Here is a 25,099-nt window from a genome sequence, read left to right as displayed (position 1 = left end):
CCATAGGTATAAAGAGAAATTATCCGAATGTTGTTCTGCCCGGCTCTGATTTTTTTTCTAGCATTAGTCATCAACTGGAAGTGAGGCAAGAGCTATAGCATTTGTCATAGCTGTATAGCTAGGAGGAGAAAGGTCATTCCCTTTTGTGGAGGAGTTTGATATTTTGAAATCTGGTTTCATTCTGATTTGGAATGAAAATCAAAAACTTCAAAATTCTTTCTGAAAGAAAAAGGATCCTGACATGGGCAGTCTGCTGGGCTGGCTGCCCTGAAGTTCTGGGCCCTAGAAGTCCAGGTGATGCAAGGCAGGGAGCTTGGGAGCCAGCACAACCTAGTTCCCTACTAGGCCTACCAACCAAGATGCAGCGAAAGGTGGGTCCATAAGCAGGGCAATACCATAGGAGAGCTGGGTTCAATTCCCTACTTTGCTAGACTTCCTGTGGTCTTGGCATAGCATTTTGTCTCAGTTCCCATCTGTAAAATGGAGCTAATAATAGTACTTCTCTATCTCACAGGAGTGTTGTGAGGATAAATCCATTAAAGATTCTGAGGGGCTCAGATACTACAATGCTAGGGGCCATATGAGTACCTAAGATAGATTTGGGAGCCAGAGCTTCCAGGCTGTTAGCTCCCCACCAGGCTGGCTGGAAACCAGACAGGTTTCTGATGGAATGCCAATTTCTGTGTAGGTCTGAGTGAAGCTTAATATAATGGATGAGGGTCAATTTAGATCAGATTTGTTTCTGTGTAATTAACAGGAGTCAGGGGATGTGAACCTGTTTCATATATTTATGGGTCTGTGGTGTGCAGTTCAATCATTACATCATTCACAACTTCAGAGCCAAATTCTCTTCTCAGTGACAACTGAACAACTCTGTTAAAGTCAATGAATTTGCACCAGTGTAATTTCAGAGCTTTGCCTCTTTATTTATGATAAGCCTGAATACAGACTAGACAGGAGCTGGTTATAAGTACATTAGCTTCTGGCCTTGGATACCAAGGTAACATGTGTGGGATACGAGCCTGAATAGAATGCGGCTTATATCGGGACTCCACTTCTATTTCTGTCACCTGTTGCAGTTTTAGATAATTCTGGCACACTGCTCACTCTCATGTCCACTTACCTAGGCTTAAAATAATGACACAGCAAGAACAGCAGCACAGGATGTAAAGCTGCACTGAATTCTGCTGGAAAGCTAGACTAAAACTGCCATTTATAAATATTAGAAGCTGAGTGTGCAAAAAAACCCCAAAAAACAAAAAACAACAAACCCCAAACCCACCTGCAGAGTTATTGCCATATCCAATTTTTGCACCTTGGTTAGCACTTTGCACTTTGATGCAAATATGAACTAACAATGTCCTATTTAAGGAAAGTGTAGAGTAAGGAAGATACTTTGACTCATTCTGGAGAGAGGCTTAACTTAAGGTTATTTCAAGTGGATAACTGAAGATGGTTAATGATTATTTCTGATAGTGTCTAACCCACCTTAGTGGTATGTGATTCATAGATGAAAGCCCATAGAAAGGCTTGCACTGAGGAATATCACTCTGCTGCAAAAGCATCCCCATCCAAGCTTGTTGTATATGGTGCTGTCTGAACTCTCTCAGTGATCTGGGGCTATGTTCTTTCATCCATAGGGGAAATATTTCTCCACTTAATAGGCTATGGTTTTATCATTCCTACTAAGGCAGGGATATTCATGCACTGTCACAACATTGTTCCCTGTGTCCTTCAGCCTACGCACAGTGTACTAGTGGGTTAATGAACCACAGCTAAAGAGATTAGGAATAATTCCAGAAAGACATCCACAAGCAGATCCTCCTTGTGTAGGTATTTTCAGTGGGTCGAGGGAGCAATTCAGGCCTCTGTAATTTACAGTGTTGCTTTTACCCCAGTTGCCTGCAGACAAGCTTAGAAATTAACAGCAGTTTTCTTCTACCAGAGTTCTGCAAAATCAACAACAATCAATTGATTCTCTCAGTAGAATCCAGTAGAATAGAGGGTGTGAGTTAGGGATCTAAGAGCAGGATCATTCAGTGGGAGCACCCTTTATTCGTAGTGATTTAAAGAAAAGAAAAAAAGTCCCCCACAAAAAATACGGTAAATTGCTTTCTCTAGTGACCCACTTCGGTCATCTTAAAGAGGATCACCATAATAAACCCATGGGAGCCAACAGTATAGTCATTTATGCTACTGTAAGAGAGCAGTAACTAGTGAGGTCAATGGGTTTACATGTTTGTACTGGGAGGAGGAAATTCAAACCCTTTGGGTGGAGACAGAAAAGGAGAACAAACAACAAAAGACACTAATGCAATGTGTCCTCTGCTTTGCCTGCCGTCACCCCAAGCACTGCACTGCTCTCCTAAGTGCATGGTGATCACCATTATAGCTAAACTCTGGTGAGATGCTCCACCATATGGCATGTACATACCTGGGGGTTAACAGGCTAAAAATATGCTGCTATAATCCTGGCTCCTCTCTAACCTAGGCAGAAGCCATTTGGCCAGCTGTCTGTGACAGGGGCTGGAAAGGGGTATTCTGTGGTGAAGCTAGAATGGTAGTGGGCATGGGCCATGTGTTTTTTTGCTTGTATAACTCCTAACCAGGAAATAGCTCCCGGGTCAGTGGTGAGCAATCTGCAGCCCACGGGCTGTACACAGCCTGTCAGGGTAATCCACTGGCAGGCCATGAGACAGTTTGTTTACAGCCCACGAAAGCTTATGCTGAAATAAATTTGTTAGTCTCTGAGGTGCCACAAGTACTCCTGTTCTTTTTGCAGATACAGACTAACACGGCTGCTACTCTGAAATTTGTTTACATTGACTGTCTGCAGGCACGGCTGCCTGCAGTTCCCAGTGGCTGTGGTTCGCCATTCCTGGCCAATGGAGCTTTTTTGTTTAACGTGTGGGTGTATGTACAACAGAGGAATTTCCACCAGACAGAATTTGGCTGTAGGGTTTGTTTTGTTTTTAAGTTTAACTGAAGTATTTGAAATCAGGGAAAGTGAAAATTCTCAGCGTGTAAAAATCAAGGTTCACCAAGTGCTATAGGTCATCAGCAAAACACTCACATAAACTTTCACTCCATTGCACAAGGTTACAGTGTTTGTTTTTTATTCAGAAGACCTCATTAAGATTCTAGCTTTTTCCTTATACTAGCTGAGACTTTTCTTCATGTTAATTCCAACCAGATAGCTCCTAGTTTCATACCATTTAGTCATTTTTAGTCTACAATTTAAAAAAAACAAAATGGTTCCATGACTATCTACAGTACAAGAAACAATTCATTTGAGAAATGAACAGAATATAAAGGTTTCAGAGTAGCAGCCGTGTTAGTCTGTATCCGCAAAAGAAACAGGAGTACTTGTGGCACCTTAAAGACTAACAAATTTATTGTAGCATGAGCTTTCGTGAGCTAAAGCTCACTTCTTCGGATGCATAGAATGGAACACACAGACAGGAGATATTTATACATACAGAGAACATGAAAAGGTGGAAGTATGCATACCAACAGGCAGAGTCTAATCAATTGAGATGAGCTATCGTTAGCAGGAGGAAAAAAAACTTTTTGAAGTGATAATTAAGATGGCCCATAGAAGGTGTGAGGAGAACTTAACATAGGGAAATAGATTCAATTGGTGTAATGACCCAACCATTCCCAGTCTTTATTTAGACCACAGTTAATGGTATCTAGTTTGCATATTAATTCAAGTTCAGCAGTCTCTCTTTGGAGTCTGTTTTCAAATTAATATGAATTAATATGCAAACTAGATACCATTAACTGTGGTCTAAATAAAGACTGGGAATGGTTGGGTCATTACACCAATTGAATCTATTTCCCTATGTTAAGTTCTCCTCACACCTTCTATGGGCCATCTTAATTATCACTTCAAAAAGTTTTTTTTCCTCCTGCTAACGATAGCTCATCTCAATTGATTAGACTCTGCCTGTTGGTATGCATACTTCCACCTTTTCATGTTCTCTGTATGTATAAATATCTCCTGTCTGTGTGTTCCATTCTATGCATCCGAAGAAGTGAGCTTTAGCTCACGAAAGCTCATGCTACAATAAATTTGTTAGTCTTTAAGGTGCCACAAGTACTCCTGTTTTTTTTGCAGAATATAAAGGTTATTTTCGTAATAGCTATGATTTTATAACATTGCATACTGCCAATGTAAAATGTTAATGGAATTATTTACAGCAGGTCTGCTAAATGTTTAAAGTTGATATACTTTATTAAAATGGTATTGGAGGTTACATCTGCTTTTCTAGTAAAACAAAACACACTATTCAATCATACACTATCACACTCTAAATAACATGGAATTTCAGACCTTACAAAAATACCTTAGTTATGAATTCACAAGTAAGTAAAAACATCTTGTAATACTAGAATATCTTGCCTGGAAAAAGTTTATTCTTATTGCTGTTAAACGTATAGTTTTCAGGACTCAAATATGCATAAAGGGCTAGCTTCACAAAGGGACTCAGGTGCTTTACTGCCTCTTTAGGTGCTTATGACCAATCACAAAAGCACCATTCAGCTACTGCTTAACCCTGAAGGTGCCTAGATTTCCACCTGACTCCACCCCACAGCTAATGAGCTGCTTGGAGCCCTACCTTACACATAGCAGAATTCTCAAACTAGGTGTTTCCCTGCCCATCTCTCCAGAGACCAATTTGGTAAGCAGGCCCAGAGCACGTCTAACCTGCACAAGAGTCAGTCAGGAATTCTGGGGCCTGGCTGGCAAGTGGGCACCCCTCCAAATACCCAATAGACCAGTGGTTAGGGCACTCACTTGGAAGGTCAGAGACCTGTTTTTAAATCAGTGTGGAGCAGTGATTTGGAGCAGGGACTGAAACCCAGCTCCCCCATGTCCAGTAAGAATGCCCTAGCCACCAGGCTATTGGGTATTCGGGGATGAGTCACCATCTACAAGGTATTCGCTTCTCCCAACAGGATTACTATTATTGTTAACACTTCAGTTTCATAGAATACTTTTCATCTTCAAAGTACAATAAATGGCCACCTTCCGTAGCGCTTTCAGTGTAGACACTAATGCAATAGGAGGGGATCTCCCATCACTGTAGTTAATTCACCTCCTTGACAGAGATAGTATTCTTCCATTGACCTAGCACTATCTACACCAGGATTAAGTCAACTTAACTATATGGATTTTTCATACCCCTGAGCGACACAGCTGGGTCAACATAAGTTTTTAGTGTAGACCAGGCCTCAGTCTCTCTTCTTGAAACAGGTCCCCTTTGTATAAATAATCAGTAGGCCCATGAGAGATTGATTCTACAGCCCACTGGTGAGGATGTTACCCTGATCAGGTCTCCCACCTTTCAGGGGAGATCAGACAGAGCAGGGATTTAAAAGAAAAACAAAAAAAAACAGGTCTCCTATGTCCCAGGTGAGTGCCTTAACCCTGCTGGGCAATTGGCTATAACGGGTTCTGTCTTGCTCTCATGATGAAAAAGGTCTGACCTGGCTTAGGCACCTAACTCCAGGAAAGGATTCAGGGCCAAGAATCCCAAATGGAGTTAGGGTCCAAATCCTCAAAGGTGCTTAGGCACCTAAGCCCTGCCCTTCTCCTCTGCATTTCACATCTGGCTAGCTTAGGCAGCTCCCTACTCAGCATTCAGGCTTCTGAGAACCCTCTTCTTGGTCACCTAATTCTCCCTATGCACTGTGAATTGCACTGGCAGCAGGGTCCCTAGGTGTTGGCTAACTCCTAAGTCCCTTCTGTGACTCTAGCCCAGAGGTACTAGTGAGTTTCCGCTTGTCATAGTTGCCTTGTTAAGGATATTCTTATGGAGACAGTTTCCTATTTAATCCTTATATACTTTTCACATTTTTATGCTGCTTTGCCTCTTTTGAACTAGGTGTTTAATTCCCACCTGACATTACATATTAAACCTTCACCCCACTTTATTGTTTAATGTAGCTGATTTCATTTGCAGCTTTGTAAGAGGAATATTCACTCCACACTGAGTGACTCCTCACATTTGCATCACCTTAGCTGCTTGGAAATCCTGAAACTGTGTTGTGACAGCTATCAGATATTAGTTCATTCATTTCATTTTGTTTAGTTTCCTCTTTAGTCTCATGGTTGGGGTGTCTTGGAAATGCTGCTCTTCGAGACTTTTTGAGGAAAACTTTTATCAGCAGATAGCAGAATTCAGCCACGTTTAACAAAATGCAAATACCAGACACAGCGATCATGAAAATAGTAAACACTGTCTTTTCAGTGGGTCGAGAAACAAAACAGTCCACTGTGTTGGGGCAAGGCCACGCGTTGCACTTCACTAGGCGCGGCATTCGGAAGCCATCGTACATGAAGTAAAACGCATACATAAAGAGGGCTTCAAAGATCATTCTGAAGAATATGCTGCTCGTGTAGGTCCACCACAAGGGACCCTGAATATGAAATCTTTGTGATTTTATTTCTTCAATGTCTTTATATTCACAGGTTTGCCCTCCCTTTCTGAACTGCTTTTTCTTCTCGTGCCTTCTGTACGCAACGTGCATGGCCACCAGAAGTGCAGGAGTTGAGACAAAGATGAGCTGAAGGGCCCACAGTCTAATGTGAGAGATGGGGAAGAAGTGGTCGTAGCAAACATTTTTGCATCCTGGTTGCAGAGTGTTGCAGACAAAATCATTTTGTTCGTCTCCCCAGACTTCCTCCGCAGCCACCACAAGGATCATAACACGGAAAATGAACATGACGGTGAGCCAGATCTTTCCGATACTGGTGGAGTGTTTATTTACACCTCCTAAAATGGCCTGCAATGTTCCCCAGTCCATTGTCTCGTTTGAGTCCTTTGACCTAACAAAACAAAATGAATACACCAAATGATTGTAAATCATGCATTAGGAAATCAATGCCATAAAACTTGTGATATAAGACGTACAATGGCAGAATATTTATGGGCTACAGTAACTGTTTCACAGCTTGTTGGCATATCATTGTCTTACACTGTCACTACAAGTAGCCATAAGGGTCAGAAGGGATTGTCTGCATGCTGTTTGACCACCTCCATTCCAGCGTAGTGTAGACATGTAAATAAAACAAGTTATGCTTAGAATAATAAATGAAGCTCTGTCACTGATTTTCTACTTCATTGGGAAGCTGACGTGCAAGGCCCAGAATTCTGCTTCACCCAGCCGGGGGGGGGGGGCGGGGAGGGGGAGGGGAGACACTGATGTCAGAAGAAGGGGCAACAATACCTTCTGTCACTCCTCCAAAGCACTTCATGCTGCTAAGAGATCATCTTTTAGCTCTGTACTAAAATAGCTGATTTGTGTAATCCATGAATTCTAATTTTCTGATTCAAACAGAAATAACTGATAATGGTAGGTATGTTATCACGCACCAAACCTCAAATCACTGCCTGCAATACACTACAACAGAACAAGTTAACTTTATGGATACAATCCTATTTGTGCCCCCCAGTTCTTCATCCTTCTGAAGAGGATAAACGGAGCACTATGAATTATTTAAGCTTAGTAACAATGTGGACACAAGAACAAATGGATATAAACTGGACACTAGGAAGTTTAGACTTGACATTAGATGAAGGTTTCTAACCATTAGAGGAGTGAAGTTCTGGAACAGCCTTCCAAGGGGAGTAGTGGGGGCAAAAGACATAGCTGGCTTCAAGACTAAGCTTGATAACTTTATGGAGGGGATGGTATGATGAGATAGCCTAATTTGGGCAATTAATTGATCTTTGATTATTAGCAGGTAAATATGCCCAATGGTCTGTGATGGGATGTTAGATGGGGTGGGATCTGAGTTACTACAGAGAATTCTTTCCTGGGTGCTGGCTGGTGAGTCTTGCCCACATGCTCAGGGTCAGGAAGGAATTTTCCTCCAGGGCAGATTGGCAGAGGCCCTGGAGGTTTTTCGCCTTCCTCTGCAGCATGGGGCACGGGTCACTTGCTGGAGGATTCTCTGCACCTTGAGGTCTTTAAACCACGATTTGAGGACTTCAATAACTCAGACATAGGTTAGGGGGTTGTTACAGGAGTGGGTGGGTGAGATTGTGTGACCTGCATTGTGGTCAGACTAGATAACCATAGTGGTCCCTTCTGACCTTAAGTCTATGAATCTATGAAAGTTATAGCGTGAAGTCTTTTGGAGGAGACCTCAAAAGACATGATTCCCAGTCTGCTGCACATAGACATAAAAGGTCTTTAAAAAAATATTTTTTTAAAATATGAAAGTTACATTAAAGAACAAAAGTGTTTTAAGTACATCAATAGCAGGAAGTCTGCTAAACAGCCAGTGGGGCCACTGGACGATTGAGATGCTAAAGGAGCACTCAAAGATGATAAGGCCATTGTGGAGAAACTAAATGAATTCTTTACATCAGTCTTCACAGCTGAGGATGTGAGAGAGAGATTCCCAAACCTGAGCCATTCTTTTTAGATGACAAATCTGAGGAACTGTCCCACGTTAGGTGTCATTAGAGGATGTTTAGGAACAAATTTATAAACTAAACAGTAAGAAGTCACCAGGACCAGATGGTATTCACCCAAGAGTTCTGAAGGAACTCAAATGTGAAACTGCAGAACTACTAACTGTAGTCTGTAACCTATCATTTAAATCAGCTTCTGTGATGCCAATTTTTAAAAAGGGCTCCAGAAGTGATCCCGGCAATTACAGGCCAGTAAGCCTGACTTCAGTATTGGGTGAACTGGTTGCAACTATAGTAAAGAACAAAATTGTCAGACACATAGATTAACATATTTTGTTGGGGAAGAATCAACATGATTTTTGCAAAGGGAAATTATGCCTCACCAATCTACTAGAATTCTTTGAGAGGGTCAACAAGCATGTGGACAAGGGGGATTCAGTGGATATAGTGTAGTTAGATTTTCAGAAAGCCTTTGACAAGGTCCCTCACCAAAGGCTCTTAAGCAAAGTAAGCTGTCATGGGATAAGAGGCAAGGTCGACTCATGGATTGGTAACTGGTTAAAAGATAGGAAACAAAGGAATGGAATAAATGGTCAGTTTTCAGAAGGAGAGAGGTAAACAGTGGTGTCCCCCAGGGCTCTGCACTGGGACCAGTCCTATTCAACATATTCATAAATGATCTGGAAAAAAGGGGTAAACAGTGAGGTGGCAAAATTTGCAAACGATACAAAACTAGTCAATGTAGTTAAGTCCCAGGCAGACTGCAAAGAGTTACAAAAGGATCTCTCAAAACTTGGTGACTGTGCAACAAAATCATAGAATACCAGGGTTGGAAGGGACCTCAGGAAGTCATCTAGTCCAATCCCCTGCTCAAAGCAGGACCAATCCCCAGACAGATTTTTGCCTCAGATCCCTAAATGGCCCCCTCAAGGATTGAGCTCACAATCCTGGGTTTAGCAGGCCAATGCTCAAACCACTGAGCTATCCTTCCCCCCAGATAAAATAGCAGATAAAATTCAATGTTAATAAATGCAAAGTAATGCACATTGGAAAACAATCCTAACTATACATATAAAATGATGGGGTCTAAATTATCTGTTACCACTCAAGAAAAAGATCTTGGAATCATTGTGGATAGTTCTCTGAAAACATCCTCTCAATGTGCAATGGCAGTCAAAAAAGCTAACAGAATGTTGGGCATCATTAAGAAAGGGATAGACAATAAGACAGAAAATATCATATTGCCTCTATATAAATCCATGGTATGCACACATCTTGAATACTGCATGCCGATGTGGTCACCCCATGTCAAAAAAGAAATACTGGAATCGGAAAAGGTTCAGAAAAGTGCAACAAAAATAATTAGGGGGCTGGAACAGCTTCCGGGGGATGGAACAGCTTCAGTATGAGAAGAGATTAGTAAGACTGGGACTTTTCAGTTTGGAAAAGAGATGACTAAGGGGGGGATATTATAGAGGTCTATAAAATCATGACTGGTGTTGAGAAAGTAAATAAGGAAGTGATATTTACTCCTTCTCATAACCCCTAGTTCTTGTGTTACCAAATGAAATTAGTAGGCAGCAGGTTTAAACCAAAGGGGGAAAGAAAAAAAAGTATTTCTTCACACAACGCACAGTCAACCTGTGGAACTCTTTTCCAGAGGATGTTGTGAAGGCCAAGACTATAATATAACATGGTTCAAAAAAGAACTAGATAAATTGATGGAGGATTAGGGTGACCAGACAGCAAATTTGAAAAATTGGGACAGAAGTTGGGGTGTAATAGAAGCCCATATAAGAAAAAGAACAAAAAAATCAGGACTATCCCTATAAAAATCGGGACATCTGGTCACCCTATGGAGAATAGGTCCATCAATGGCTATTAGCCAGGATGGGAAGGGATGGTGTCCCTAGCCTCTGTTTGCCAGAAGCTGGGAATGGGCAACAGGGGATGGATCACTTGATGATTACCTGTTCCATTCATTTCCTCTGGGGCACCTGGTACTGGCCACTGTCAGAAGACAGGATACTGGGCTAGATGGACTTTTAGTCTGATCCAGTATAGCTGTTTTTATGTTCTAGGGGTTTAACCTGGTGTCCTGCAAGGTTTCCAAACTTTCCCCTCCCCTCTCTGCTGTGCCAAATGTTGTCCACTTGGCTGCCAACCTCCCTTCATTTAAGTGCAGCACATAAAGCTCTGGACAAATTCGATCTCACAGGATCCTCCAAAGCACCATATAAATGTATGATATTATGCTAGAAACGTCAATCAACCAGAGACCTCAGGGGACACCCAAAGTAACTAGGGTTTCAGATAATCAGGGGAGCTGGCTTAGAAGAATTTGAAGTTTGTGACCCTGAGCAGGGATTTCAAAGCCTGTTGGCCAGTATCCTCAGAGGCTAGCCAGTTCTGCAGCTGTGAGCAAAAGTGTTTTTGCCATTCTATGCTATTGAGCTTTTTAGCCATAAGCATCTTCGTGTCCTGCTGAGTCAGCCAGCCACCAGGAAAGCCAACCAGCTCCATTACCTAATATCACGAAGCTGATATGTGTCATATCACAAACACTAACATCAGGAACTTTTCAAACAATGAGTTTCCAATAGGTGAGGTTGAGATAAAGGAGATAGTGTTGTATGGATTATGCCCTTTTGTCACTGTACAGAAGCATTGCAATAGATTATGCGAACTGAGGGGCGGGGGGGAAATGAATAAACAGAATGGAGTTGTCCTTACACAGAATATTGTCTACTATTCCTCTCCTTCACTGATTTACAGAAATTTCGTTTGAAGTCTGGTTAGCAATTAATTTAATTCACTTATTTTTTACAGGATAAAAAGACACACATTAGAAACTGAAGAACACTGTTTTGTCAGTAAGAACCCTAGAAACATTTTGATCTGTAAATGCTGGGGGAGCAGGACTAGTACCAAACCCAGCTTGAAATGAATTTTCCATTGAGCTGGAGAGAAAGTTTTGAATTTGGTGAACATTCAATTTTCTCCAGAAATTTTTCTCCATAACCTTGAAGGAAAGGGGTGAGGACTGCCTGTACTAGGCTATTGGTTTTTATAGAGATTATTTTCATTATCTTAATACTTCCTGGAATAGGAAGACCCCAGAAAAAACAAGCAGACAAACAAAGGAACCAGAACAAAACATTCCACAAAGCTAGCTTACTGGTCTTACCCCCCACTCCTCTTATCAGTGTCAGGCATCATCCTTTGAAGTTCTCACTCCAATGTTTTCTCTTGGCTCTGAAATTTCTATACCAAGAGAATTTTCTGATGTTGGTTTTACTTTAAAAAAATATATATATATGGTGTTGAGAGTTTCTAGATTGTCAGCTCTCCAAGGCAGTCTTTTTTTGTTTAGTATCATTTACAGCACCAAACATACTGTGGAATGGGTCAGTAGAAATGTAAATCATAGGACTGGCTTGAAAGTGGCAATTCTTATTAGTGAAACATTTCAAAGTTTCTGAAGTTTTTTCATTTTGATACAAGTGACACTTTGGTCTGGTTTACACGGCACTGGGCTAGAACACAGAAGACCCAAATTCAAGTCTCTGCTCAATTTTGCTTGAACCTGGGCCTCCCATTTCCCAGGCCAGTGCCCTAACTGCTGGGCTGCAATATTTGTCTCTGATGAAGTTGTTGTTGCATTTGACCTGGTTTCACAAAACACTGTGGTTTTGATGAAACAGTGTTTTCCATCAGAAAAATCGATTTCATTGAACAATTTCTGACCAGTTCAAGTGCATACAAATAGCAAAGAACTTCTAGCTATGTATATCACACCTAACAACACCTTATTAGAATCACTGGTTCAGAGATCCACAGGCACTAGGACAAAACCTTAGTGCCAACATCCAACAAAGATCGTTAACCCTGATTTAGATATTAAAAGGTCCTTGTTTACCAGGAAACCAACACAGAAGAAATACTATCAAAAGAATGATAGTCACTCCAATTGCAAGTAGGAGAAAATGCTAGATTTCAAACGGAAAGTGGGTGGGAATATACTAACGTAACAGCTATACCATCTGCACCAAGGTTTACAGGTCACAGCTGCCCTGGACGGTCAGAAAGCACTTGACAAAACCAAAAAGGACTACAGCTTCATTTCTTGAGGATGTTCAGGATGCTGCAGACAATTTCATGCACTGACGGAAGTAACCATCCAGTCACTGGCAAGGAAAGGACAACAGGAGCAGCAAACACAGGTTCACCATAGCAAATAAACCTGCGACTGAACAGGCCATAGTAGAAGGAATGTCTGTGAACAAGGAGCAAACATGTGATTAGTGAGCCAATGAGATTCAGAGATTCTAGTCCAATAACCTAGATCTCCCCTTTAGCAATTTCTTCTAGTTTGGATTTCACTAGTTGGCTGTGTTCATGTCAGGTTGATATTATATGTGTGCTTTTAAAAAAATAAATAAAAAGGAAGATCAAACAAGAGCTACTGGCTTGGTGGATACTGACCATCATGTAAAATGGCTAAAACCTTTTGTAACTTTGACCCAGGGTCACATGGCATGGAAATAAGGTTCAGTCTCTTACCAGCAATCTTCTGTGTCACACCTTTATTTCCAGGCAGCACCAAAATCCTTTCTGCTCTATTGGTTAAAGGTAACTGCACTGTGAGTTGGAAACTAGTGTATAGAGAATGAGTAGAGTCAAAAATTTTAGGTAACTCAGGGAAACAAGGACACTGAATTTTGAAGATAAGATTTTTTTCTCTGTTATTATTGCAATTAAATGTAATTGCCCCTTATGGGTGGATACAGTAAATCTAGTACAGTGCATCCAAAGAAGTGAGCTGTAGCCCACGAAAGCTTATGCTGAAATAAATTTGTTAGTCTCTAAGGTGCCACAAGTACTCCTGTTCTTTTTTTAGTAAATCTAGAATATTTGGTGGGATTACTTCAAAGATGCAAGTTTTTAGAATCACTTCTTGTCCATTATCTGCAGGCTAGAGATCAAGTTCTTTCTAGACTGAACTAACCTCATCTTGAGATGTGAAGAGTTTCTCCTTCAAGATGCTGACTGCAATTCCCAGGACCTTGCACCTTGCAAAATGGAGCCCTTGGAACAAGCCACATTCTTTTATCCCTCTAAGTTATTTTAGAGGGGCAAAGTAGATTTTTCATGAGCATGTCCATATAAAAGAAAAAGTCTCTCTGGGTTCATACCTCATGGCAGCACAGAAAAGATCCTGAATTCCCAGAAGATTCTTTAGGCGATAATTAGATTTCTGAATATTTAGCTTTACTTCACCTGTTATTTATCATACTGCATGATTTTTAAACCAAGACTGAATGTCAGGATTTACCCTGGGGATCATGTGTTGCAACTTCTCTTCTGATAGTGAATTTACAACTGAGTAATCTTTTCTGTTTATGATATCATGGGGAGGAGGGATAGCTCAGTGGTTTGAGCATTGGCCTGCTAAACCCAGGATTGTGAGTTCAACCCTTGTGGAGGCCGTTTGGGGATTTAGTTGGGGATTGGTCTTGCTTTGAGCAGGAGGTTGGACTAGATGATCATCTGAGGTCCCTTCCAACCCTGACAGTCTATCTGTAAGGCACTCAACTTTGTATCATGAAACTTCCCTTGATAAGGGCCAGATCCAACACCCTTTAAAGTCTATGGAAAGACTCACATCAATTACAATAGGGTTTGGATCGGCTCTAACTGAGCTTTAGATATTGGAATGTTGTAATTGCTTTTGTTAAACAGATTAGAGATGCTGCTATACAGCTAAATATATATCATTTAAAAAAACAAAACAGAACTGCCACATAGAAGTTTGTCTCTGTACACACAAACACAGGTTCATTTCTCCTCTCTGGATTCCACCAGGTTCTTTGCATTCCCAGTTTTGTTTGTTTTCTTGCATCTCTTTTCCTGTCTATTCTTTCCGTCTCCTCCTCCTCCTGTCTCTACCAGTTGTTTCCCGCCTCTCATATCTCCTCCATTCCCCTTCATATGCCCTGTTTCTTGGAGCAGGTCTACATTTAAAACACTGCAGCGGTGCAGCTGCGCTACTGTAGCACTTCAGTGAAGATGCTACTATGCCGACAGAAGAGCTTCTCCTGTCAGTGTAAGAGCAGCAAAGAATCCTGTGGCACCTTATAGACTAACAGACGTTTTGCAGCATGAGCTTTCGTGGGTGAATACCCACTTCTTCGGAAGTGCATCCGAAGAAGTGGGTATTCACCCACGAAAGCTCATGCTGCAAAACGTCTGTTAGTCTATAAGGTGCCACAGGATTCTTTGCTGCTTTTACAGATCCAGACTAACACGGCTATCCCTCTGATTCCTGTCAGTGTAGTTAACCCATCTCCACAAGAGGCAGTAGCTTTGTACACTGGTGGTGGGGTGGGATTCAGGTCATTATAACAGTGTTGCTCAGGGGTGTGGATTTTTCACACCAAAGTGACATAGTTATACAGATGTAAGATTATAGTGTAGACCTGACCTTACTTTGCTCACTGCCATCTCTCCACCCAGCCCTGCTTTTCTTTCTTGCCACCACACCATCTCTCTCTCCCCCTTCCACTTCAGCTTCCCAGGTCTCATTATTCCTTTTGTCTCCTCTCCTGCCCCACCAAGTCTCACTCCCCACCACACACATGCCTAAATCTCTTTTGCCCCTTCACCACTTAAAAACCCATCTCTCCCACCTCCTCTTCTCCTGAAAGCTAGTCCTGCCATCATCCTCCATTTGCCCCTCTCCTGTTCTGCCTTTCAAGGCTCCACTCCTGCTTTCATGCTGGCTGAAAGCCATGTGGCACCTGGAACACTCCCCAGTGATAGAGCCCTTTCAGTTTGACCCTGCAACCTTTGAAGTCAGTGTCAATACTGCCATTGACATCAGTGGGTGAAGGATCAGCCCCTTAGTGCCCTCAGTCCACCAGTCAGTCCAAATAGATCACACCAGCTATCCTCATTCTGGTCAAGCCCTGAATCAAAAATCAGTCACAACAACATATGGGGCAGATGACAAGAAAATATTATAGTAGTCCCAACTGAAAGAGAGTGTTCTGGGAGAGCTCAATTGCTTTAATTTACTCGGAGTGACTCAGTATCATTGTTCATCTTTATTCCAGATATTTGCTTCTCAGACCCTTTTACTGACAAAGCGAGTAAAATATCAACCGTCTCTCTGACGGAATGAAAAACTAAGGCAAGAAAAACTAAGATTCAGTTTAATTGATGGCAGCCTTTATTTTCATATAGCCAGCACAGCTCTGTAACTGCCATGCCACTGTACATGCATTAGGACCCCGATCCAGCAAAACACTTAAGCATGAGCATAACTGAAAGCATACAAATAGCCCCATTGACTTAAACGCTTTGCTGGACTGAGGCCTGGCAGTATACCCCTCATCTCCGGCAAAAGGCAACAGCAGGAGCAGCAGCAAGAGCATCTGGGGGAACCTGAGGCAGAAGAGGGAAGCAGAGATATACAGGGAGATTAGAGTCAAAGGAAGGAGCTGGGGAGACCACAGTGCAGGGAGGGAGCCACAGAACTCAACGACATTGAGTAACTGAGCTTTCAGTCTCCACTGTAGAGAAACTCATCCCTTAATTAAAAGAGCATTTCTAGATCAAAAAATGGTTTGAAATGGGGATCAAGCCGTTGCACATCTCAGCACCAGTCACAGCTGCACTACTCCATTGTTTATTCTGCTGTTCCAGCTGAGCTGCCACGGGGACCAGGATATCAACATTATCACTAGCAGCAGAGGGGTACTGCACACCTACACAAGACAGCATCAGGACACTAGAATTGAGAGCTGCAATTGCAAAACGAGAGAGCACTATGTGCTTGCCCTGATAACCCCTATGATGCTAGCTCTGAGTGCTGGAATCATCAAGATCTAGTGATTAGATTATAGTCAACTTATTCATAAATGATCTGGAGAAAGGGGTAAAAAGTGAGGTGGCAAAGTTTGCAGATGATACTAAACTGCTCAAGATAGTTAAGACCAAAGCAGACTGTGAAGAACTTCAAAAAGATCTCACAAAACTAAGTGACTGGCCAACAAAATGGCAAATGAAATGTAATGTGGATAAATGTAAAGTAATGCACACTGGAAAAAATAACCCCAACTATACATAAAATATGATGGAGGCTAATTTAGCTACAACAAACCAGGAAAACGATCTTGGAGTCATCGTGGATAGTTCTCTGAAGATGTCCACGGAATGTGCAGAGACAGTCAAAAAAGCAAACAGGATGTTAGGAATCATTAAAAAGGGGATAGAGAATAAAAAGGAGAATATATTATTGCCCTTATATAAAAATCGACGGTACGCCCACATCTTGAATACTGCGTACAGATGTGGTCTCATCTCAAAAAAATATATACTGGCACTAGAAAAGGTTCAGAGAAGGGCAACTAAAATGATTAGGGGTTTGGATGGGTCCCATATGAGGAGAGATTAAAGAGGCTAGGACGCTTCAGCTTGGAAAAGAGGAGAGTAAAGGGGGGATATGACAGAGGTATATAAAATCATGAGTGATGTGGAGAAAGTAGATAAGGAAAAGGTTATTTACTTATTCCCATAATACAAGAACTAGGGGGTCACCAAATGAAATTAATAGGCAGCAGGTTTAAAACAAATAAAAGGAAGTTCTTCTTCACACAGCGCACAGTCAACTTGTGAAACTCCTTACCTGAGGAGGTTGTGAAGGCTAGGACTATAACAGCATTTAAAAGAGAACTGGATAAATTCATGGAGGTTAAGTCCATAAATGGTTATTAGCCAGGATGGGTAAGGAATGGTGTCCCTAGACTCTGTTTGTCAGAGGGTGGAGATGGATGGCAGGAGAGAGATCACTTGATCATTACCTGTTAGGTTCAATTCCTCTGGGGCACCTGGCACTGGCCACCGTTGGTAGAAAGGATACTGAGCTAGATGGACCTTTGGTCTGACCCAGTACAGCCATTCTTATGTCAATTCCCCCTTAGCAGATGCCTTTCTGAGGGTTTGTCTACACTGGCACTTTACAGCACTGCAATTTTCTTGCTCAGGCAGCAGCACTTTAATATTGCTAGTGAAGACGTGCCCATACTCTCATCAGGGTATGTCTTCACTAGCAACATTAAAGTGCTGCTGCGGCAGCGCTTTAATGTGGCTGTGTAGTCGCGGCACCAGCGCTGGGTCCCAGTGCTGTAAAAAACCCACCCCCATGAGGGGAGTAGCTCCCAGCACTGGTGCACTGGCTACACTGGCACTTTACAGCACTGAAGCTTGCAGCGCTATGGGGGATGTTTTTTCACACCCCTGAGCAAGAAAATTTCAGCGCTATAGCGTGGCAGTGTGGACAAGGCCTCAATTAAAAGCTGGGTACAGCAGGCGGTCTTTAATCAGAAGTTAACAATAAAGCTTCAACAAACCAGGTTGTTAGAGATTGCAGTGTATGTAGGCCTGCTGGGTTTGTATTAATAAAATGGTGAAAAAGATAAAACAAAAAGGTTAGCTTTACATGAACAGAATAATGTGTGGAACTCACTGCCACAGGATATTACCCAGGCAAATAGATTACTAGTAAAATTAAAAAAGCAGCATATGTAATATTATGACAGGTTTCAGAGTAGTAGCCGTGTTAGTCTGTATCCGCAAAAAAAAACACAGGAGTACTTGTGGCACCTTAAAGACTAACAAATTTATTTTAGCATGAGCTTTCGTGAGCTAAAGCTCACTTCTTCGGATGCATAGAATGGAACACACAGACAGGAGATATTTATACATACATCTCTGTATACATCTCTGTATAAATATCTCCTGTCTGTGTGTTCCATTCTATGCATCCGAAGAAGTGAGCTGCAGCTCACGAAAGCTCATGCTAAAATAAATTTGTTAGTCTTTAAGGTGCCACAAGTACTCATGTAATATTATGTTTGTATTACAGTAGCACCTGAGGAACCAGTCAGTAATAGTGTCCCATTGCCCTAGGTGCTGTACAAATTCAGAATAAGATCATGCCCTTCTCCCCACACCTACAAATAGTATCCTGATTTACTTGTTTCCCTAGGCTTGCATATGGACATGGATGTCTGTGGTGCCTCCACTGGCTAGTCAGGCTCAGATTTCCTCCAATGCTGGGTGTGCCTTGAACTGCCCCTTTGTTACCTTCATCAGCATGATTTAGATATTAAATATGACTAAGGATAGCATCTGCAGTTAAACCAGCCATCACACACTTAAGTGCATTATCAGATCTTCAACAGAAGCATTTGGCATTGGCCAGTGTTGGGAGACAATTCTTGGTCTTGGTGTGGCAATTCTCATACTAATTTTTTACATCAGCAAAGCTTTAGAATTGTTAAACTGATTAGGATCCCAAATCATTAACAGAATGAGCCTGATCTTAGTTGCAACCCCCATTTCAAACCAGTAGTTCTATGGTACACTGAAGGCTGGTGTGCACTTCCAAGTTTTACCACGATAACTCAGGTAGGGGTGCGATTTTTGCTAAAATAATTACTGGTAAAAGCCCTAATTTAGACACAGCTATAACAGAATTCAGTGTCTTTCCTTCAGCAGCTGATGACACTGTTCTCACCCAGAAAGAGAATGATGCTCCTTACATTGCTTTTGTTGTGGAAGAAAACTTAACTCTGAACTCGGGTTCTGGCAGCTAAAAAGCCTTTCCTTTCACAAAGAAAGCTGCAGCAATTTGTAATTCTGCTGCTGTGTACTGAAGAATCAAAGAGTGCCCAACAGGAACACCCAAAGCAAAAAGATGATCAACTTTTATTAAAGAATTACAGAGTGGTTGATAAAGATCAAAACAACAGTCCCACCCTCTTAGAAGCCAGGGCAGTTCTCTCTAGCAGCTCTTAAGTGCTCTTCTACAAGTAGAGTAACAGTTCTGTCTTCAAGTGAAGGCAGTTAGTAACTGAAAGAAAGGTAAATTTACAGCAAATTTACAATGACAGGTAAGGATCATATGTCTGACTTAAATCAGTGGTAGGCAAAGTCTACTGTCTGCCCTGAGTACCTTCCACAGCCAGTGTGTGATATGTGCAGGCTTCAGCATTAGCTGAAACAATATATTTTCCTTATTCTTCTTCAATCTCAAGCACTTCTAGCCTTAGGAAAACAGGTGCTTGGTGTGTACTAATTCAGTGGTTCTCAACCAGGGGAATGTGTACCCCTGGGGCTACTAGAGGTCTTCCAGGGGGTACATCAACTGATCTAGATATTTGCCTAGTTTTACTACTGGATACATAGAAAGCACTAGCAAAGTCAGTACAAACTAAATTGTCATACAATGACTTGTTTATACTGCTTTATATACACTATACACTGAAATGTAAATACAATATTTTAGAATTATATGGTAAAAATGAGAAATTGTGTGCTGTGACACTGTTGCATTTTTATGTCTGATATTGTAGCAAGTAACTTTTAAGTGAGGTGTAATTTGGGGGTACACAAGACAAATCAGACTCCTGAAGGGGGTACAGTAACCTGAAAAGGTTGAGAGCCACTGTACTAATTAACCCAGAAGCAAAAGACTCAGAGATAATTACATCTTTACTTGCTGGATTAAAATGTAACACTGTAAAGCATGTAGCAAGCAAATATACATTTGTCAATTATTTACTGAATAAGGGTTCAGTACTGCAAGATGAAGTGTCTTCAGCTCCCATAATGACTCAGTACCACAAAGGATGGATTTGGCAAGGCTCTGTTGATTTGTCTAAAAATATATAGATTTAAAGTGAACTTTAAATAGTTTTTAGAAATACCTGCCACTGTTTCACTCTCCCCATACCTGTGAATTAAGCTACTATTGCTTGGTGAGAGGTGCCATTCATAATACTTTTCCATATGAGATCCAGTCTCATTATGCAAAGTAGGACACAAGGCAGAAGAATTCTTGCCTGAATTCAGCCACTGTTAACCATGTTTTTTTCTTGCAAAACTCATCTTGCAAGAGTTCTGAGTTCCCCAAGACAAATTCACTTTGACTATAAGTGGATGCAGCGACTCTGAACTCAACAGAATTCTATCTTGCATGAGAGAGTAGCAATCTGTGGTCACTATCAACAAGAGGTGGATTGGAACCAGCACTCTCAAAATGAAAGACTCCCTAGCCCAGGGGTTGGCAACCTCTGGCATGCGGCTCGCCAGGGTAAGCACCCTGGCAGGCCGGGCCAGCTTGTTTACCTGCCGCGTCCTCAGGTTTGGCTGATTGCGGCTCCCAATCAGCTCCAGGCCAATGGGAAACCGCGGCCAGCACATCCCTTGGCCCGCACTACTTCCCACAGCCCCTATTGGCCTGGAACAGTGAACTGCGGCCAGTGGGAGCAGCAATTGGCTGAACCTGCGAATGCTACAGGTAAACAAACTGGCCCGGCCCACCAGGGGGCTTACCCTGATGAGCCATGTGCCAAAGGTTGCCAACCCCTACATCTAGCCCATTACCCAATCCCTTCAACCATCCTTCTTCACTCAGATTTCTGTGCTACATGAGAAAAATGGATACACTCTGCTCTATTGATGGAAAAGGAAATAGGACAGAACTAGATTTCGCAGTCCAAAGACCCAGATATTGTGACCTGATTGCCCAGAGACCTTGATTGGGACAAAGCAGCTCTATCCAAAGTGCCCTGGGGAAGCTTTCAGCCACCATCTACCTCAACTGCCTATGGTCTAGGGCCAGGTACTGCAGCCCTTACTCAGTCAAGACTCCTGCTGATGTCAGCAAAGCCAGCCACAGTGATTAGGAAACATTTATCCTGATTCACACCTTTCATTTCCTATTTCCTCAGTAAATTATAGGAGTGGTCGACTCTGAGCTGGGGTAACGGTGCGGATAAGACCTGTCCATTGATGCAAGCCTGTTTACCTTCATGAGAATCTCTTTAAAAAACAAAGCCAAACACATAAGGCATGCCACAAATTACCTTTAATAGCTGTTGCCTTTATATTGCTTGTTGCTTTAATTCTCTGAAGTCATGGTCTTGTGAACTTAGAGACATTGTCCGGTGTTAAGTGGATAGCTAATACTAGTGTTTAAAATAAGTGTCATGAAAAGTTAAATTAAGGTAGATTTTTGGATTTAAACTTTCCCTTAAATATCTTCATCCCAAAGCCAGCAACATTGGATTGGTGCAGGAGAACCAGAAACAACCAGAATGGAAGCAAAAGTGAAATTTACTAATCTATTTATATTTTGCAGGCTGATTGAAGGAATGAAAAAGTAAGATATTTTAAATGTTTTCATATTTAATGTTTGCAGTGTTGTTGTAGCTATGTCATTCCCAGGATATGAGAGAGACAAGGTGGGGAGGTAATCTCCACATTGGTGGAACTTCTGTTTGTGAAAGTGACAAGCTTTCATGCTCCACAGAAAGTCAGGTCTGGGCCTCCTGCCCACTTATTAGTGAAACAGGTAAAGAATGTGTATGTTGTATACACACACTCTTTGCACTTCTGGAGAACCTTTAGTACAAGAATATCAAGGTGATTTACAAGCAACAATGAATTTAGCCTCACAATGCACCTGTGAAATAGATTTAAGTATTATTCTACCCTTTTTATAGATGAGATTGAGTGACTTTCCAAAGTTTACCTCAGACTTCCTGTGCAGAAGCAGGAAAAGAATGCAGGTGCCCTAGTTCCCATTCCCAAGCCCTAACCATAAGCCTATCCTTTCTCTCAGGAATTAATTTAACATTTAATCTACAGACAATGTGTCCCTTCAAACGCAGCACTGGAGTATTTCATTTTCCCTGAGTTAAGGTTAGCAGTGAGGGAAAGAAAGTTAAGAGCAAGAGGAGCATACAAAAATAGATACTACAGCAAGCAGTCAATTGATACCTTTCAAGCAGTCAATTTACCAAACCTGTCATGCAAGTAAATTAAAAACCAGTCTTTTTACAAAACTCAGCCAGACACTTCACCCTATTTACCCTGCCCTTTGGATGCTGAGCGCATTACAAATCTTGTCCAATTTAAGGAAAACCCTGTGTGCATTCATGGGCAAGTAAGACAGTCTTGTTGACAGAGGCTGAAGCCTTTTAAACTAGTTAAAAGCTGCTCAATATCATGTAAGTAACAACTAGAATGAATTTATAAAAAAAATTCTCCAACTCTTGGTGAATGGGGTGCACGCGTAAACCCTCCTGGAATACAATAGGGACCATCACTAGAAGAAGAATGCTTGAGATTCCTGAGAGTCCAACAACCCCTTATCTCTAAGGTTATCCAGAAAAGAAGATGGAAATACCCGGGCCACGTGTAAAAGATGAACCCAGAGCGACAGTCATGGGGCAGCTGAAGGAACACACAGAATGGCCTGACAGACTTAGAACCCTTTCACTGAACAGGACTTAAAGAGGGGAAACTTATGGGACCTAACACAGAGTGCACCCCGGGAGAGGCAGGGATGAGGAGCCTTGCCCGGAGGATTCAGATTCAGGATCCACGTAGCTATGAATCAAAGAACAGGTTCTAGGAGCCACCGAATGGGCCAGTTTTATAACACAGCGCCTTTCCTCGGGTCAGAGGGTTAGCTCCGGCCTCAGTGACCCGATCCTGCCCGCCCTCCCCCGCCCCAGTGTCTTTCCTAATTTCCCCGGGGGGGGGGCAGGATCGGGCCCTAACGCCTGGCCCCAGAGAGGTAGCTCGCTCCCCCCCCCCACCCCCCGCGGTCCCTGGGAGAGGCCAGTGAGGGTGCGAGGGAATCAGACCTTGCCCCGGCACACACAGCCCCAGCGCCCCCCGCCTCGCCCCTGCCCCTCAGAGCTACGAGGGACGGGCCCCCAGCGCAGGGCTGGCCCCGGAGCCCGGCTCCCCGGCGCTGGAAGCGGGCGCCAGGGCAGCGCCGCAGGGGGCTTTCCCCGCCCGGCCGCCCTGCAGGGAGAGCGGCGCCGAACTCACCTGTCTCAGCCGCGCGCGCAGATGAAAGCCCCTGTTGCGCGCTGGGCGCCGGGCACCATGGGCGGGCGGGAGGTCCGGGGCAGGAGTGGGCGGCGCGAGCCCCGCTGCGCGCGGTCCTTGCTCTGCCTGCGGGTGTCGGCGCCTGAGTCCCGCGGAGCTTTCAGGGTCCTGCCCGCTCCCCGGCCGGCAGCTGCTTTTAACCCGCCCCATGCCCGCCTCCTCCCCTGAGCGCCTCAGCCCGGGGCCGGGGGCGGGCGGAGAGGACAGCCCCGATCCCCAGAGCGAGCCCGGCTGAGGCGCTGCCCCCGCCCCCATCTCCTCCGTCTGGCCTGGCTCCAGCCGTTCCTGCCGCACCGCCCCCAGCCCAGGCACCCGCGGGAAAGCTACAGCCAATGGGCCCCGGCATGGGAGCCGGGCATCTCCGCCATCCCCCAGGGGGCTGCGTGTCAGGAGAGGGAGGGCCACATCTGCCCCCCTACTGCCTCCTCCCCACACTCGTCACAGCCAGGTCAAATCCGCAGGCCCTGCTGGCCACCCCAGCGGATTTGCAGTGAAGACACAGCCCTACTCAACAAGCAGTCCTGGGCCCCTGGCCCATTGGTTTCAGTGTAATGGGGGCTGTCCAACGGGACAGGATGGGGGGCTAAAGTCAGGGGAACTTTCCCTCCCTGTCTAGGAGTCGCGTTATTTTTCAACTTAATTCTATCACTCCCCATTTGGCAGGTTTGATATCACCACTCCCCACAGAGGGCAAAACCTTGGAAATGCTGCAGCCCTTTCTGGGAGTTGCCATTCCAAATTCAAACTTCCTGCATCAGGAAAAGAGTGGATTAGCCATTTGCTCCTTTCACCATAGGTTAAGCAATGACTGCTGCACCTCACTGGGCTCCCTTCCTGCCAGGACAGTGTCTAGCATTGCAGTCTGGATTAAGTCAACCTTCTGCCAAACTATTCAAGGACAAGAAGGCTGAACTGGGGATGCTCAAAACTCAAAGTACGGAAGGCAGGAAGTGCAGGTAGATGGCCCAGTCCTCAAGTCCTTACTAGAGTCAATGAGAGTTTTAACTGAGTGCTAAACTCTCCTCTCAGGATGGAACACCAATCAAAATTTCTCTTCTACTCTCTTCATTGGGGTTGCCTTAGTATAACAGGAAAATCTGGCATGGGCTAAGGAATTCTGGTTTTGACTATCAAATCTCCCAAAGTGGATTTGCTACTGAAATTACTTTTTCTTTTATCTTAAATTACTAGGATTGAATTCCTCCAAATCTAAATATTGAAATTGGCAATTTTCTCAGCAAAAGGGATCCAGTCTTTTTCCCAATGAAGCCAATAGGGATTTTGCCACTTGCAAATGGGAGAAGGCTCAGTCCTTGGTTTGTGAGGTTTTAGTTTGCTTTGGATGGGAAATGTATTGGGACTTTGAGGTTTACTGTGAAAGAAACTGAGATGTTATAGAAATAAATTGAGAAATTAAATTTTTCATCCAGTGCAGAAACATCAGAGCAAGGCTATGGCTAACCCAGTTTTCAATTCCCATCAAATTGCTGATGAAACACTTTAGTTTTTCATATCTATCGGAAACAAAATTCCCTGTCTTTGTACCTTGCACTTTTAGTTCTCTGTCAGACACATACGCTTCATGCAATGGTTTCAAATTCTTTCCCCTTCCAAACAACATGCACAATTGGATCTGTGCTGCGACTAGCACAGTTCCCCCCGGCTTTAGATGAAGGATGTGTTCGTACTTGCCAGGA

The 25,099-nt window shown here is 43.1% G+C and overlaps 1 protein-coding gene across 1 annotated transcript; it reads right to left on the bottom strand.

Moving 5' to 3' along the window:
- Positions 1 to 4,292: 4,292 nt before the first annotated feature.
- Positions 4,293 to 23,508, bottom strand: LOC123370917 (gap junction beta-6 protein). Its single transcript, XM_045017837.1, has 2 exons — positions 23,343 to 23,508; positions 4,293 to 6,835 (listed from the first exon to the last, which is right to left on the bottom strand). The coding sequence occupies exon 2, from the start codon at positions 6,811 to 6,813 to the stop codon at positions 6,025 to 6,027; it is 789 nt and encodes a 262-aa protein (XP_044873772.1). The 5' UTR covers positions 6,814 to 6,835; positions 23,343 to 23,508; the 3' UTR covers positions 4,293 to 6,024.
- Positions 23,509 to 25,099: the final 1,591 nt, after the last annotated feature.

This window comes from Mauremys mutica, chromosome 1 (genome assembly GCF_020497125.1).
Source record: "Mauremys mutica isolate MM-2020 ecotype Southern chromosome 1, ASM2049712v1, whole genome shotgun sequence".
In the NCBI taxonomy this organism is placed as follows: domain Eukaryota; kingdom Metazoa; phylum Chordata; order Testudines; family Geoemydidae; genus Mauremys; species Mauremys mutica.
The sequence above is the reverse complement of the archived record's forward strand: the minus strand, read 5'-3'. Positions and strand labels throughout refer to the sequence as shown.

Bases quoted from the DNA above. Each gene is read 5' to 3' on its own strand.
- LOC123370917 (XM_045017837.1), bottom strand. From the start codon at position 6,813: ATGGACTGGGGAACATTGCAGGCCATTTTAGGAGGTGTAAATAAACAC.